Here is a 17,934-nt window from a genome sequence, read left to right on the forward strand (position 1 = left end):
TGTGAATGTCTTTAAAACGTCTAGGTTTTCTCGATTTTCCAATCACCAAACGTTTTTTTACATGATCCTAACATAACTGCAGCATTTACAACTGTAATTCTTGCCTTAGACGTTTCCCCATACGATCTTGCCCTTTTGATTGTTACAGAACTGTGTTTCAAAAGAGACTGTGTTTTCGCTCTGTACTTCCAAATTGTAGAAATTTCTTCGTGATGCTGATGTTTGCTCCCCATGTGACTTGTCTACAGTATTACACTCCATTTTTTAAGTTACACTTTTATTGCATGTTTAACACACATACTGATTTGAAACTAGCAATGTACAGAAAACAAGCGTTTGAAGATAAGCGTTACATAGTAGTTCGTAATGTCCAAATATGTAACGAACAGAAATGGACACTAGTCATTATAGCAGATATATTTATCCAAAAATGTAATTACAAGTACATCATTTACTACAATAAGTCACAATAAGCAATTTCATACTAAGCGATTTTTTAAATGTAATGTTTACGTAGGATTTAGATGGGACATTACATTTTACTGTAGCCAACACTTGATTAAATGCTATGCCACTAGGAAATGTTATCGACTATATATATGGACAGGTGGAGGTTACATATCAAGGGAATTAAAAAAGCTGAAGTGCCATGGTAAGAAGAACAGTACTCATACAAATATATTACATAACAATTGCAATAATAATAATTTGCATTATTAATAAAAATAATAAATGGCAATAATAATAATAATTCTAAAAACAATGGAGGAATTAAGAATTACACTGATTATTAATGACATAACAAACTCAATAATTTTGTTTTATTGATAACAAGAAACAACTGACAATAATAATAACATTAAAATAATAGAGCCATTAGCACTACTGAAGCCTTGTTTGCTATTAAAAAAATGGGAAGGATAATGAAAGAGGAGAAGATTGAAATAGAAGTTAAAATGGCTGCTTGGAACAAGAACATTTCAATAGAGAATTCTGTAGATAAGGGGAGGGAAAAGTGGTGGTGGAGGGCAGGTTGATGAGAGCTAGCTGCAGATAATATAGCCATTGTGACAGTAAGTGGACCATTAGCTGCCTTCTGAAGTTTGAAAGGATTTATATTTTGTGAAAGTTTATTCCAAAGTCTGGTTCCTGGTACAGAAAATGATTTAGTGAACATGGCAGTATTGTATGGCGATTCAGAGAGGATTGTACTTCATTGAGAAGGAGTACTTCTGCTGTGTTGTTCAGATGGTAGAGTAAGCGTTGAAGCTAAATAGGAAGCATTACCAAGATTGAGAAGATGATAATCTCTACACTTATTGGCACATAGCCATGATAACTGTTCACAGGCAGGAGTGGTATGGTCAAAATAGCACATATCAAAAATCTATCACACACAAGCATTTATCCCTAATTCCAGCCAACCTGAGCTCTCATACTAAAGTCCTTGGAGAATAGGATCGTTGTAATCAAGGAAAGAGAGTATAAGGGACTCTATTACTTTCTTTTGAAGCTCTAGAGAAAATAATTTTTACATTGTGATGCCGACACCTTCTCCAGACTGCAGTTGTGTGTTCAGTCCAGTCTACGTGATGGTCCAGAATTATGAAAAAAAATTTGCAGAAGGAGAAAAGGTTATTTCTGCTCTGTTTAGTATTAAGGGTGGAAGAGATTCTCTGAACTGAAGAGCAATGTCTTTCACAAGTGACTAAGACTGCTTGCATCTTACATGTGTAAAGTTTCAAGCCACACAATGGAAAATCCAGGCTGGAATAATGATAGTATTATGAAAAGGATACATTGCTACTCACCACACAGAGGAAATGTTGAGTCGCAGACTGATAAATAATTATGTTCAGGTAGCAGAGTAATGTCTGAAGATAAATCAGTCTTTTTGTTGTGCCTGTCTGCAACTCAGAATCCTCACTATATGGTCAGTAGCAATCAATCATTTTCATAATACTGTAATTAAAGTTTCAAACTGATGTCCTAGGCCCATTCTGATAAAGCAGGTAAGTCAGCATTTACATTCTGGATAGCTGTGCATTGATTTATTGGGCTTGCACTTCGGTGTAACTGAATGTCATCAGTGTGTAATAGCCCAGATCACGTAAGAAACAGATTGACCGTCCTTACGGCAGAACAGGCAACCGAAAAAATAGTTTTCCCGTCGCTCAACAGATGTCGCAGGCGACACTACAATGCTAACTGACCTGTCCATGTCGCGGAATTGGCAACGCTGTATCTTCTGTGACATGAATGACGCTGATTTGCGTTCGGCTAGAGCGATGCGCACGAAATGCATTCGTCACACTGCTGACTGTAGTAGCTCATGATCGGCTGTGGTTTTTCCCGAGTTTTCAATCTAAGAATGTAGATTAGCTCCTGTAATTCTACAAACCAAGTTTATTTCTCACAATCATATGCGAAATGAAATAAATGAAATGTAACACACAAACATTTCTCGCAAGTTACTGTTCAAATGCAGACTGTATTGTAGTCACATAGGTTTTACACTCGCCTTCCATGCCGTCTATTTCCTCTTTGCTATACAGCTCTTCTCATACGGATTATGGTGGTAAAAGATCTCCATGTGCAGGTTAACACTAGAAAGTTTTCAAAATCCGCACTCCGTTATGATGCGAATTAATGCTGGACATATTTCAGTGACAGTCATTTCAAATTTAAATTCTTTTACTTCGCATGTAACTTATCGTAAATGATATAAGAGTGGCACAAAACGATGAATTTTGGATTGCTGTTGAAAGGGGGCTGCAAACGCGATAATATACAAGTGGAAGCGTGTTTTTCGAGCATATTTTGGCGTTGTCAACTTTGAAGAGCCACAGACGGCAAAGCATAATTATGTTAAAAATTTACTTTGTACAGTTTAAAGATAACCCGCAACAGAGGTACGCTTTTATCTGCAACACAGTTATTACTGGGGATATCCGCACTCGCGCAGACCTGTTACTATAAGTAGTGTTGTTTTCGAGTGAAAGCTGTGAGAGGATTATTAGCGCACAGATAAAAAAAATTAAAATAGGCATGTTATGCTCATTCTCTTCTATTCTCCTCCCTTCATTCCAGTATAAATGCTTGTTCACAAGTATAAACGAATGGCAGTGAAAATTGGCGATTTATCTATGAATACTCGTTTGCTGCAGTGTAAACGAGGTTTTACACTCGTTCACTTCGTTCGCTCTAGTACATACCAGGATTTAGAGGGACCGATGACCTAGCAGTTAGATGACCGCTATTATTCATTTATTTCACTGTTGCGATTTCAGCTCTAGAGCCATTTTCAAGTACCAAGGGAAAGGTCTTGTAAGGTAATGCTTCTTAAATTGTTTACCAAATGTTACCACACTATGCTTTGCATTTTGCTATCCATATCTTATATTTGTTTCAGTTTTCACATCGCACACAAAAATGCCTCTACAGCCAAAATTACAATAGTGCAGTGAATAAACAGTTTAAAAAAGTCCAAATCGAAGCAAAGATTTCATTTAAAACTTGTATGCTATGATTCTTGTACAGGAAGGGCTGCCACGTTATATCAGAATATAAGATCGACAAAATTTAGATAGGATCGAATGCTTAGGGCTCTTTATTAATTCTTACTCGTAACTAATTTATTGATTTATATGAATTTAAAATCCACTCCCGTAACCTTTCTTTATCTTTGACGGTAAATCTGAACATTTTTAGTTCAGGATTTGTCCGTCTACTCCTTCCACAGTTGATATACTCGCACGCCCTCGACATGACGACTCGATCCACTACCACCGGTATGTCAGAAACAGCTGTACTTCACAGACGCCAAATGGTGGAAAGCTGCATGCGTTCGGACGATGTTGCCACATATTTCACAGAACGGAGTGCCATCTAGTGGTTGGTACCACAAGTAAGGGTGTGACGCTGTTGCCGCCTGGTGGCTGTTCCCTGACAAGGGTTGCCTGCTAGACCAAGCGATTGGGCAATCTGTTTCTTACGTGATCTGGGGTAATAGTCAACACGTCATTAGCATATAATGGAAAAAGTAATGGGTCGAATACTGATCCTTGTGGGACCACTTATATTACATTCTTCCTCTGTGACTTCTTTGTTCCAACCATTGCAAACTGTTGGTGATACGTTGAGATTTGAGTGGAATCACTGTACTGCACTTTAAGAATCGTTTTAACTTTTAAGTTTAGCAAGAAGAATATCAAAGTTGACAGCATTGAAAGCTTTCTGAAATTCAAAAAGCAATTAATAGTCGCTTCTTGTTTGCCCATAGCTTGTTTCACTACGACAGTCACTTTTATGAGAGCAGTTACTGTACTGAGGTTTTTCCAGAAACCAGATTGGTATCCATCCAGAAGGTTATCTGATGATAAGTAATTGGTAAGCTGACAGTGAATTAGGTTTTCTAAAGTCTTAGCTAATGCTGTTAGAATGAAAATGGGCCTGTAGTCAGAACATTTTTCAGCAGATTCCTTTTGGGGTAGAGGTTTTATGAGTTCCTCTTTCCAGGCTATTGGAAGATGCTGGAGGTGGAAGAATGTTTAAAAACATTTATTACTATGGGCAGTAATGGATCAACAAGGAAATACCAACCAATGCGTACAATGAGTAAAGAATATGAACTGAGAGTAAATCAAAGAAAGACAAAAGTAATGAGAGAAAGCAGAAATGAAAACATCAGAAACTAACATCAGAATTGGTGATACAAAGTAGATTAAGTTAAGGAATTCTGATGCCTGGGTTGCAAAATAACCCGTGACAAACAGAGCAAGGAGAACATAAGCAGCAGTCTAACACTGGCAAAAAAGGCATCTGTGGCCAAGAGATGTCTACTACTATCAAACAGAAACCTTAATTTGAGGAAGAAATTTTTGACAATGTATGTTTGGAGCACAGCATTGCAGTACATGGATTGTGAGAAATCTGGAACAGAAGGGAATCAAAGCATATGAGATGTGGTGCTACAGAAGAATGTTGAAAATTAGGTGGACTGTTAAGGTAAGGGATGAGGTGGTTCTCCAGAGAACTGGCAAGGAAAGGAATATATGGAAAACACTCACAGGAAGAAGGAACGGAATAGTAGGACATCTCTTAAGACATCATAGAATAACTTCCATGGCATTAGAGGGAACTGTAGAACATGAAAACTGTAGAGGAAGACAAAGATTGAAATACATCCAGCAAATAGTTGAGGACATAGGTTGCAAGGGCTACTCTGAGATGAGGAAGTTGGCACATGAGAGGAATTTGTGGCAAGCTGCATCAAACCAGTCAGAAGACTGATGACTTTTTGCATTTCTCACAGACTGACTAACTCGGTTGCACAGTTGCTTGTAGGCGAGATGATTCTCAGAAGTCAGATGAAATTCATATTTCCTGCGTGCTATGTCTCTGATATTCAAAAGGTGTTTTAGTTGATCGGTAAGCTGTAGGGCAAGTTTTCTCCTGACTTACAGTTTTCAATGGAATATGTCCACCATACAAGATATTGAGTCTCCCAGTGAAATTAGACACTTCATAATTTATATCGAAGTTATTTCTTATCATTCCCCGCCAAGAGGTATCATATGTGTCAGCTGTATGCTCAGACATATTTAGGCACTTAAAATTTCTAAAAGTAGCTCTGTGGTCAGCGGGACAGAATGTCAATCCTTAGGGCCCGGGTTCGATTCCTGGCTGGGTCGGAGATTTTCTCCGCTCAGGGACTGGGTGTTGTGTTGTCCTAATCATCATCATTTCATCCCCATTGACACGCAAGTCGCCGAAGTTGCGTCAAATCGAAAGACTTGCACCCGGCGAACAGTCTACCCGACGGGAGGCACTAGTCACACGACCTTCGATTAGAACAGTTTATAAGTGGTTTCAAAATTTTCAGATTGGCCATATGGGCACAAGTGATGCTGGATGTTCTGGACGCCCTGTGGAGGTTACGACTCCAGAAATCATTGATAAAATCCATGATATGGTGATGGATGACAGAAGAGTTAATGTGTGTGAGATTGCTAGTACTGTGGGCATCTCGAATGAATCGGTACATAATATTTTGCATAAACATTTAGACATGAGAAAGCTATCCATAAGATGGGTTCCGCGACTGCTCATGCTTGACCAAAAACGGAATCGTGTGAAGTGTTGCAGGGATGGTTTGCAGCTGTTCAGGAAGAATCCGCAGGACTATAAGCGTTGTTTTGTCACTGTGGATGCAACACGGATATATTACTATACTCCTGACACCAAAGAACAATTTAAACAATGGGTTACCAAGGGAGAATCTGCAGCAAAAAAGATGAAGACTATTCCTTAGGCCGGAAAGTTTATGGCGAATGCCTTTTGGGATTCGCAAAGGATAATCCTCATCGACTATCTGTAAAAGGGTAAAACTATTACAGCTGCATATTATTCATCGTTATTGGACCGTTTGAAAACCAAGATGCAAGAAAAATGCCGGCGATTGGACCGCAAAAAAGTCCTTTTCCATCACGACAATGCACCAGCACACACCTCAGCAGCTGTGGTCGCAAAATTAATGGAAACAGGATTCCAACTCGTTTCACATTTTCCAGACTTGGCTCCCTCGGACTACTATATGTTCCCCATTTTGAAGAAATGGCTGGCGGGACAAAGATTTTACTCAAACGAGGAGTTAACTGCAGCAACTAATAGCTATTTTGCAGACTTGGACAATTCCTATTATTTGGAAGGTATCAACAAATTAGAACAGCATTGAACAAAGTGCATAAGTCTAAAAGGGGACTATGTCGAAAAATGAAAAAGGTTTACCCCAAACACGTAAGTAGTTTTTATTTTTGCACGGACTTATAAAACGCCCCTCATACAACAAGTAAGTCATGAATATTACATAATGAGCAAATCAGCCAGGTGCAAAGATTTAATCAGTGAGAATTACTCTGTTTGGGAACTTGGTTGTGAATATATTGATAGAGGTATGAGTGTCTACTGTATGAGCTGGCCCAAGTGGAAGCAGTCTAAGGTTTGAGGAGGAAATTACACACTTGAATTCTGAAACTGAAGGAATGTTGTTTAAAAAAAAAAATCGATGTTCACATCTCCGGCTACAATTGCATGTTAATACAAAAATTCAAGAGCTTAGAGTGCAGATTCGAAGATAGAGAGCTGTCCAACCTTGGGTGGATTGTATATTACACAGATAAGACATGTACTGTTTAGAGATTTAATTTCAATGAACATGTGTTCTGGCTGTCTGTCCTCATTTTTGGATGTGAGCTCAGTGCTGGGGAGTAAGTTTGCATAAACATATGTTGCCACACTGCCATCTTGTATGTTATACCTGTCATGTCTCAAAAGGACACAGCCAATGAAGCTTAAAGAACTGGAAGGAATACTCAGCTTAAGCTACATCTCTGAGAGCTGTATGAACTGAAAGCTCTGGTTTCAAAATACGCATTTGAACTCAGTCAAGTGGGCCAGTAAGGACTGCTTGTTTGCATGCACAAGCTGTAGCACACAGCCATTGCGAATCGTTTCTGCTATAATGTTGCAAGCATGGACAGTGACTGCCCTGGACTATGTCATAGCCAGTGCTTTGCTGTGTGTGAAGGGGATGGGAAAGGGGGCGGGAGGGGGGGGGGGCAGGTAAGGAGCTGGAAAAAGCCTGGAGTTCCAAGGTCAGTTATGCTTACCTGGCACAAAGTGCAGAAGCTGGCATGAATACGGAGGAGTGGGTAGCGAGAGTATTCACTGTGAGGGACTATGACTGAGGTTGGTGATGACTGTGAAAACAATTTACCCTCTGCATTAAAGAATAAAAAGTACCGTATTTACTCGAATCTAAGCCGCACTTTTTTTCCGGTTTTTGTAATCCAAAAAACCGCCTGCGGTTTAGAATCGAGTGCAAAGCAAACGGAAGTTCTGAAAAGTGTTGGTAGGTGCCGCCACAACTAACTTCTGCCGTCGAATATATGTAGCGCTACATAGGCACGCTTTGTAGGCACAAAGATAAATACTGGCGCCAAAACCTCTGCGTCCTAAACAAAAAGGGGGGGGATGGGGGTGGAAGACGAGTTTTTTTTCTCCGCCCCGAGTTTCGACCACTGCATTTTCATAATTATCCAACGAAGTAAATACAAATTCCGTATTGTTCATCTTCGAATGTAGCAGAATTTCAATGTACTACGAAAATCCGACTGGCAAGACTGTTTGGGATGTTTGTCAATATGGCCAACTCTACGTTCTGAATTTTTTCCTACCTGTGAGAAGAGATGGTTGCTAATAGGAACCTGATGCAATATGAATCACATGGAGTATTATCACAGTCTAACATTATCTTCACCATAAGAATAAAACGAATATAAACATTTTGCCGTGTATTCTTTTTTCGTGTTTGCTGCTATCTCATTTAAATACTGTCTGCCTAATAAACTATGAAACTAGAGTGAGACAACAGCAAACGCGGAAGAATATACGTATCGTGTCATGTTTATATTCGTATTATTCTTATGCCTAATAGTGATACAGTCAGAAATGAAGCACGGCAACTGACTAGATTTTTAAATCCAAGATGACTAATTTCTGTGCAGCATTTGATGTACTAAAGAAGCGGCCGCAAAGATTTTCAAACGGAGAAAAATTTTCGCCTAACTCTCGTTCAGAACATGTTCTATCATACGCAGTCTATTATTTGGTTCTTGTTGATCATTATCAAAGAAAGCAGCAGTGTAAGTAACAACAAATAGCAGTCTCTTGCCATTGTTTCGCTAATGAGACGATTCCTCTCCTTTTTTTTTAATTGTAAGCGGCGGTAGCACGCACAAAAGCAAGCCATGCCGCGAGCGGCGACACGCCGTAAACACGCACTATCAGAATGCGACAAACAATGCATGACGCAGTACAGTAATGCATTTTCAGCTTAGAGTGACGTAAACACCTATAACAAAGAAAACGGCACTTATCAGATCAAAGCAAAATACGCAATCGATTCAAACCAGACGAAGCACGTGAAATAGGAAGGGTACCCGTAGAAATACGGACGGAGCGGACAAACAATGCATGACGCAGTACAGTAATACATTTTCAGCTTAGAGTGACGTAAACACCTATAACAAAGAAAACGGCACTTATCAGATCAAAGCAAAATAAGCAATCGATTCAAACCAGACGAAGCACGTGAAATAGGAAGGGTACCCGTATAAATACGGACGGAGCGCCTGACGCATAGCAATGGCTACCTGGTAAAGCTTAACTGCTAAGATTACGACTTGAACCAAACTACTGTATCGTCTTTCATTCGACCTAAATTGGGTCTCATATTACAATGGACCAACTTTGTTTCGATTTGGAGGTGCGACCTAAAACTTTTCTCTCCCCTTGAATTTCGAGTCTCAAATTTCTGGTGCGGCTTAGATTTGGGAATTTTTTTTTTCCCTTTATTTCAAGTCTCATTTTACAGGTGCGGCTTAGATTCGAGTGCGGCTTAGATTCGAGTGCGGCTTAGATTCGAGTAAATACGGTAGTTATTGCATTACACACTTCAGGTTAGGAGGGGAGAAGTGAATGATTTACAAGGTTGATGTTGCCAGCAGAGAAAACCAGTTGTAATAACTACAAGATTAATGCAGAAAGCTATCTATCAAATAAGAAATTACTAAAATAACATGGTTTGCGGTTTTGTTCCTAGCTGTTTAAACCAAGAAGTTGAGTTACTAAAGTAACCAGGAAAATAATAATAATTACAGTGCTACCATTACATACAAGTTAGAGAAATCTAGGCAAATGTTCAGTGTTAACAGTAAATAAAGTTCAGTAATACCACAGTTAAGGGCAATAGAAGGATAATACATGTAGGATCTAGTACAGAGAGAATTATAGAGTTACAATTACAAGAACAGCATGTGAATGCACATGTACAAAGATAGTTACAGGGTTTATACAATTTCATGATAGTATTTTGAGTACAAGGGATTTTACACTAGATTAATATCAAACCAAGGAGAGAGATGTTAAGTTTTCACTTTGGCTCAGGTAGTTTCACTTCATGTTAGTTAGTTATGTCATGTTTGTAACTGCTGTGGTCTTGATAATTACTCCGTTACCCTGAGTCCACACATTCTGAAAGCCGAAATGCGATATGGCACTACTCAAAATCTTTAGATGTTTCTGTGTAAGATCTTCTCTCATTGTGAGCCCTGGCCTTGTTCATTTTTTTGTGTCTAAAGTACGGTAAGAAACAACTTGAGAATTACTGGACGAGGTTTCGTAACACCTGATAATCTTCATCCCCCACGATGGCTCCTGTCAATGTCCACCTTGATTACTTCAATGTCTAATTTCTCATGTGCAGCCTATATAAGCAGGTAGCCAAAACTTACGTATTTTTCTCATATTCAGACACATTCTTTTTTAAAGTGCTAACTGCAGCAGTATCCGTCTCAAGAGTTTCATAATTTTTTTTAGGGATGCTGCAGTTACTGCACCTGATATTGCAGCAGCAATCAGATTGAGATTATCTGTATCATGAAGTGCTGCGTGTACTTCAGAGCAGATCCTTAATTTTGACTAAAATCTGTGAATCAAACTTAACACATGATAAAACTTCAGCTAACGGATCTAATAATGAATAAGAAAACAGGAATACAGGCAAGCTACTACAAACAAGATAGCGGACGGATTCTTGTAGCGTGTGGTATCTGTTATTTCGGGAACAGGTACCACCTCCATATATAGTTAAAATATGGCTACCCGGCCGCTGACCTAGCAAATGCTATGCCCCAACTCGTACGGGACTTGGTAGATTAATCTTCCACGAGTAATGAGTTTGATGGACAAAGATCTATTAGGCACACTACAAAAGTAGTGGTGTGGACGTGTTGGGAATGTGGGTCTCACGGGGAGCGTGCAAGGAATGATTCCCTGCAGGTACGTTACCCTCTGTGCCCTCAGTGGCTCAGATGGATAGAGCATCTGCAATGTAAGCAGGAGATCCCAGGTTCGAGTACCGGTCGGGGCACACATTTTCAACATGTCCCCAATTATGTATATCAACACCTGTTTGCAGCTAGGGTGTCGATTTAATTATCATTTCAATTTGTTTATAGGTTTTCCCAGTGAATATGCTACTTGAGAGTCTCTCAGGCATGTAGCCGGATTTATTGATCATTGTTGAATGAATGACGGCATAACGTGCCATAATCATCAGGTTACCAGATGACGACACATTGCGCCATTGAAAATTTGTTGTGCAACGATCAGTCAATCCAGATGCATGCCTGAGAGTGGCATGGCACTTTGAAACATGTTCCTTTTTTTTTATCAACAATGAACTTTCTACACACAGCAGATGCAATGGAGCAACTCATTTCATATTTTAGTTGAGAAACATTTTCCCTGCACCCCCACAGCTCCAGTTTCACACTCATTGCCATATTTTCTGCACTTGTTGTTTTTCCTTGCTGGCAACAGATACCATGGTAATGAGCTAGTCAAACATTGTTACCGTTATAGGTGGCACCCTTCTTGGGGAAGGGGTGGGAGGAATTTAAGTGGATTATATTGCCTCCTACTAACAAGTGTTTTAGTGTGATTGACAGAGATAGTACGTTCAGGCATAGTCCATGATTAAGTCTTCAAATTCCAACAAGGTCAAGTGTGCCATCACATTTTATGCTATTTTTATCCCTTATAATAGAAATTCCACATTTGCAAGTGATAAAACACAATTCAAGCCTGAAAATGAGAGCCACTGCACATGAACTCACTAATAACTCTACTAAAAACACAAATGGCTGCACAAAATTATACAGAAGAAACGCGCGGAATTCACACATCTAATTGTAAAATTGTTTTATAAGAAAGATAACTGCCTTTTGCATGCCATACTCAATTTCAATTGTTGGTTTTATGACTGTGATAAGAAGAGATGAATCTCACAACCTTAAAGGAAATATACAGTTACCAGTTTCTGCAGATCACGAAGAGCTCTAATGCGGCGCTGGTACTTGTGGCATGTTGGAAGCAGGGCCAAGTGATGACAGTGGAGGGTCAGAAACCAGCACTGTGTTGGAAACTTTGGTTCTCGCCATTTATGAGTCAGTGATCGGCCTGGAAAAGTGTAAGCAGTTTAAAGACACAATTTTCACTGTTTGATCATTTATTAATCTTAATTTTACACAATAAGCTCTGAAGTGTTTTTCTTTCACATTAAATTTTAAAGGTAGAATACAATATATCTGTTTCTACATCTTCATCTACATCTATACTCTGCAAACCACCGTGAGGTGCATGGCAGAGGGTATGTTCCATTGTGCCAGTTATTAAGGTGACTCCCTGTTCTATTCATGTATGGAGCACGCGAAGACCACAGTTTGACTGCCTGTGTGTGTGTGTGTGTGTGTGTGTGTGTGTGTGTGTGTGTGTGCGCAGCAATTATTCTAATCGTATCCTCATGATCCCTAAGTAAGCAATACGTAGAGGGTTGTAATGCACTTCTAGAGTAATCATTTAAAGCTGGTTCTTGAAACTTTGTTAACAAACTTTCCTGGGATAGTTTACATCCATGTTCAAGAGTCTTCCAGTTCAATTCCTTCAGGATCTCCCAAGGATTAAACAAACCTATGAACATTCGTGCTGTCCTCCTCTGTATACATTCGATATCCCCTGTTAGTCCTATTTGGTACAAGTCCCACACACTTCAGCAGTATTCTAGAATCAGTTGCATGAGCAATCTGCGACCAATCTCCTTTGTAGATTGACTGCACTTCCCCAGTATTCTACCAATAAACCAAAGTTTACCACTTGCTGTACTTGGTTCCTATAAAGTTAATGTGCGTACATAATACATAAATGACAAAGATAAATAGTCTGCATATTTTCATATAAAATACAATCAGAAAACCATTAAGTTACAAATAACAACTTTGTTCCTTAAGATGTAGGAAGAAAAATGTTTATGTTGTATCTTCATTAAGAATGATACGCCTATTGCGCCAACAGAAACTTACAGATCTGGATTATCTTCGTTAAATCTTTGTTTCAAAAGTAAGGAAATGGAAAACAATACATTTATACCCACTGAGATCATCCAGCCAACTTGTTGCCTCCTGTGATGTAAATTTTAACCTTGTTTCATTTTTAACATCAATTAGACTTGATGGGTGGAATGGGTAGAAGACATCTACCTTGTCCATTTTAATCTGTAACAACAGAAAAAAAAACAAATAATGAAGCTGAAGATTGATGATTAAACAAAAGAGTGTTATCAAACTAAATCCACTCAGAGTGACAGATGAGCTCCTATTATCAACACAGTTTTTATAACTAAATAAGTTTTTCTCTGCTGGTGAGTTAGAAAACATCCATCACACCTGTAGCACCAGAACAGCATCATTTATCAATTTACAATATTTTCCTCTTCATAGAGGATGGTGACCCTAAAATCTGTTTTAACTTCATTGAGTGTTCCAGTGGCCACTTGAATTTTTGGTTTTAACAAATAATTTTGTGAAGTTTTGTTGGTATTGGTATTAGTCGTGGTTTAGTAGTATTAATAAAAGTAGTTGCTTTTACTAGTAGAGAGAGAATTTCAAGAACGCTATTGCTAGTTCTATAAATACTTCCACTGGGGTAACTGAACTTAGGTAACGTAGATGTATAGTTTTTTTCAGTAACTGTAAAATTTTACCATGAGTGAGAAGTGTGGGCTCTGTCGTAGGTTTGTGAGTAATCGGTTACGGTACGGGATTTGTTCAAAGTATTTTCTTGGGGGGAAATGCAATGGGGAAGCCAGTGGATATCCTAGTGAGATCCTCTCCTTGGAATGCAGAATCTGTAATAGAAATAAGTTGATAGAGGCACAGGAGCATAAGACCTGTGCCCTTCAGCTGCAGTTACAACACGCACAGGAAGAACTAGATAGGTTGAGGAGGATGAAGGGTGCTGGAGAAAGGGAACTGATGGTTGGCAAGAAGGCAGCTAGGAGGAGGAGGTATTCAGACAGTTATACTTTACGTATATGCAATAGATTTCAGCAACTGTCAGGGTTGAGTGGAGAGGAGTCCCTTGTAGCTGTAGCTGTAGGTGTAGGAAACATGCAGCAGTCCTCAGCAGTTAGGAGGCCTAGGTCAGTTACAAAGTCAAACAGAAAGAAGTAGGTTCTGCTGCCAGATAGTTCGCATGGTAGAGGTGTGGGTCAGCAGCTGCAGGAAGTGTTGTGGAGTGAGTACCAGGTCACCAGCACTGCGAACGCTAGTGCAGGGTTGGCTCAGGTGACTGACAGCGTAGGAGAGTTATGTATGAATTTTACGAAGGAGGATCAGGTAGAGATAGTGGGTGGAGCAAGTAATAGTCTTGATAGGGATGGGGAATATGATGTAGGTGGTGATCTGGTAAAGATAGCTACTCAAACTGGTGGCACTAATGTGCATTTCATGCAACTGTTTCAGCGTCATGATCGGCCTCATCTTAATGCGGCTGTTAGGCGCTTTAATATGGGGCTGGAGAAGGCACTGATGGCAGAGGGTCTGGGTCACATTTCAGTGTTGCCAGCTGAGTCTATCAGTAGATCAGGTTTCACTAGGCAAGGCCTGCACCTCAACAGGCGTGGGAAGGGGAAGCTGGCAAAGTTTATAGGTGACAGTGTAGTGGGTGGAGGTGGAATCACTCATGGAAAAATTCCTGTAATAATTGGTGTTAGAGATGCACCGTTTTTAGACTGACGTCAGCTGATCGGTATACAGGGTGTATATGGGGACAAGGAAAAAAAAAAATCCCAGATTTTTCCCGGTTAAAAGTACACTTTCTCCTGGGTGAAAATACACATTTTCCCAGTTTAAGTGACAGTAAACTTTCCCTCGGAACTGTAAAACTTATCAATCTTTGAATGGTTTAGGTTTGACAGACTGGCGTAGAACTTTCGGGCACTTTAGAAAACAAACACACACAAAAAAAAAACCACATCACACGCGCATTTTGGGACAAGCTTCTGTGTGCAGCAACACGTACGCCACCTATTTTTGTATTACGAAAGTATAAATTCAAGTTCCACCAATCACAGCACTTTAGTGAAATCGAGATTGCGATGCTTTTGTAAGCCAGTCATAGCTCATATCACGTGATCTCACCAGCCGATAACAGCAGATCTTCAGAGGACAGGGGACGTGATGTAGTCAGCCAATAGCAACATCACTGCTATTAAGCGTTAGCACACAAATAGGAAAAATTAATGGTTTAAATTAATGTACATAGTGGAGCTACAAGAAAAGCTAAGCTTTTACGTATAGTATTTGTCTTCTTTGCATGTGTTATGCTTTAAGATACATCACGCAAATGTGCCAGCAAAATTTTAAATAATGACATAAATGTCTGGTCTTTAAAGTGTTTAAGCTTTAAACGGGAGTCAAGTGTTCTGCGATTTAAGAAATTCAAAGGACATTCTCGTACGTAACATAATTCACTTTGCACAAAATTAAATTTACTTTGAAAGAAATGGTTTTCAAAACCATCATTCGCAATATTTTCCCGCAACCTGTTAGAATTCGTTTCACCAATTATCAGACAACACCAGAAAACAGGTGTTGCTGCCCATGCGCAACTACGATGACATAGGAAGCCTGCATGTATATAGCATTTATGGATCTTGCATAGCATTGAGAGATCGTAAATTATGTTGTAAGCGAAACAGGACATCACACGATACTTCGAAAACATTGGAATTTTGTATATAATACTAAAATTCATAATTTGGCTTAAAGCGTGTCCAGAATTTACAAAGATGTAAGCCCCAACCTGATATAAAGTTTCCGCGATGCAAATTTTCTTCGATTATGGTGATGATGATGATGATTGGTTTATGGCACTCAACTGCACGGTTACCAGCACCTGTACAAATTCCCAACCTTTGCTCAGTCCAAACTCGCCACTTTCATGAATGATGATGAAATGATGAGGACAACACAAACACCCAGTCATCTTGTAGCAGGTGAAAATCCTTGACCAGCCGAGAATCGAACTCGGGGACCCCGTGCTCAGAAAGAGAGAGTGCGACCGCGAGACCACGAGCTGCGGACAATTTTCTTGGAGTACCAGTACTGTATTATCTCATGTTTGGTTATTTATTATGGCATAATACCATACGTGCTGGAAGATGAAAACATGCATTTGAAATTTAGCAAAAAGTTTAAACTAGCCAATGGTGTGGAATGAAACACATTGTTTCAAATAAATTTACTGCCTCTGTGAAAAAAAACTAATAAAAGGCAAATTTCTTTAGCAGATCGACAAAAATAACTTCATTGTTCTGCAAGGTGATTAATGCTTGACTGCCAAAAATGTGGAAATAAAATAAAATCAGGAAACTAATAACATATTTTCAACTTCCTTAATTATGTGAATTATTTTAATTCACTTGATAGCTCCCGGCCATAGAATTATATTTTGTTTTCATTTAACATGAGAGCTGTAAATAAAGAGTAAATAGCAAAATCACTAAAAGGAGACTATTTCTCCTCCCCACAACAACTCAGACTGCTCTGTGCATGTGCGAATCTAGCAGCTTGGGTGCGCCAGAAAAATTTTTCCGGGCAGCATATGGCTGCTTGTTGGTACTGCTGATACAGCTAACACTCGTAACAGTCACACTTCAGGTAGGCAGAAGCAGTAGAAGGTACTGCTCACACATGACTCAACAGCACACACGCAATAGCCCACTAGCAACTCTTCAAACTAATCTGATGTGAACAGCTGTGACGTCACAGTCATTGGAAGCAGTTTGTTGTTATGAAGAATTGCATAGTCTTCATCCTATAGCCTTTGACACATTTCGTTGTTGGCAGACTCTTGTGTGTGCACTGTGTTTTGTTGTTGTAAATGGCGCATTTCCTTTTATTTTAATATTTTTGTCTCGTTTACATTTTATGGCAGCAGTATTGTTCTGCAGTGGTGGGATACAGTAAAATTCTTTGTCTGAGTATCATTTCTTACCAGTCAAAATTACAAAAATTTAACTGAAAACTGAAACAATGAAAAATTCCCGGAATTCTAAGAAATTCCCGGGTTTTTCCTGGATAAAAAAATACCCGGGTTTTTCCCAGGTTTCCCGGTTTTCCCAGGGTGTATACACCCTGGTATACCTGTTTAAAGGAAGTCCCTCTAACTACGAACTCACCGTCAGAGGAAGTCATGTTTCCAAGTAGAGAAGGAATTAGCATAATTCATCAGAACATGAGAGGTATTAGAGATAAAGTTAGTGAACTGCTTATAGATGTTGACTCTGAAATTATTGGTATGTCGGAGCACCACTTAAATAATTTGACAAAATTTGACAATTCAGAGGCTTCCTTTACCAGGATACAGATTAGCTGGCTGTTTTTCAAGGAGTTCCTTGCGGAGTGGGGGAGTGACCATGTACGTAAAAACCAATGTTCCATTTAAGTCCATGGACATATCATGGCACTGCACTGAACAGATATTTGAATGTTGTGTAGGGGCAGTTGAATTTAGGGAAACTAAACTTCTAATTTTTGTTGTTTATAGGTCCCCTAACTCTGACTTCAGAGCATTTCTGCTCAAGCTAGAGAGGGTTCTTGATTCACTTTATAGGAAGTACCAGAAATTAATTATATTTATTAGCATTATATTAATACTGTCAGCTGCGCACGGACGTTGATATAGATTAACGGGGACAAGTGAAAATGTGTGCCCTGACCGGGACTTGAACCCGGGATCTCCTGCTTACATGGCAGAAGCTCTATCCATCTGAGCCACCGAGGGCACAGATGATAGTGCGACTGCAGGGACTATCTCGCCCCGCGATACTCACATTCTCACCTTGTATGTCCATACACTACATTCATAGTGTCCCACCCCAACACACTCATTACTCGTGGAAGACATTCTTCCAAGTCCCGTAAGAGTTCGGGGAATATGTGTGCATCCGCACAGAAGAAGAAGGTCATG

The 17,934-nt window shown here is 39.5% G+C and overlaps 1 protein-coding gene across 1 annotated transcript in view; it reads right to left on the minus strand.

The window, feature by feature from the left end:
* Nucleotides 1-17,934, minus strand: part of LOC126237011 (ubiquitin conjugation factor E4 B) — a 313,737-nt gene that overhangs the window by 160,136 nt on the left and 135,667 nt on the right. Inside the window, exons 11-12 of the mRNA XM_049946739.1 lie at nucleotides 13,055-13,175; nucleotides 11,939-12,084 (exon numbers count right to left, since the gene is read on the minus strand). Coding sequence (XP_049802696.1) covers nucleotides 11,939-12,084; nucleotides 13,055-13,175 — 267 coding nt within the window. The remainder of the gene's footprint in view (nucleotides 1-11,938; nucleotides 12,085-13,054; nucleotides 13,176-17,934) is intronic.

The sequence above is a fragment of the Schistocerca nitens genome, chromosome 2 (genome assembly GCF_023898315.1).
Source record: "Schistocerca nitens isolate TAMUIC-IGC-003100 chromosome 2, iqSchNite1.1, whole genome shotgun sequence".
NCBI classification, from domain to species: domain Eukaryota; kingdom Metazoa; phylum Arthropoda; class Insecta; order Orthoptera; family Acrididae; genus Schistocerca; species Schistocerca nitens.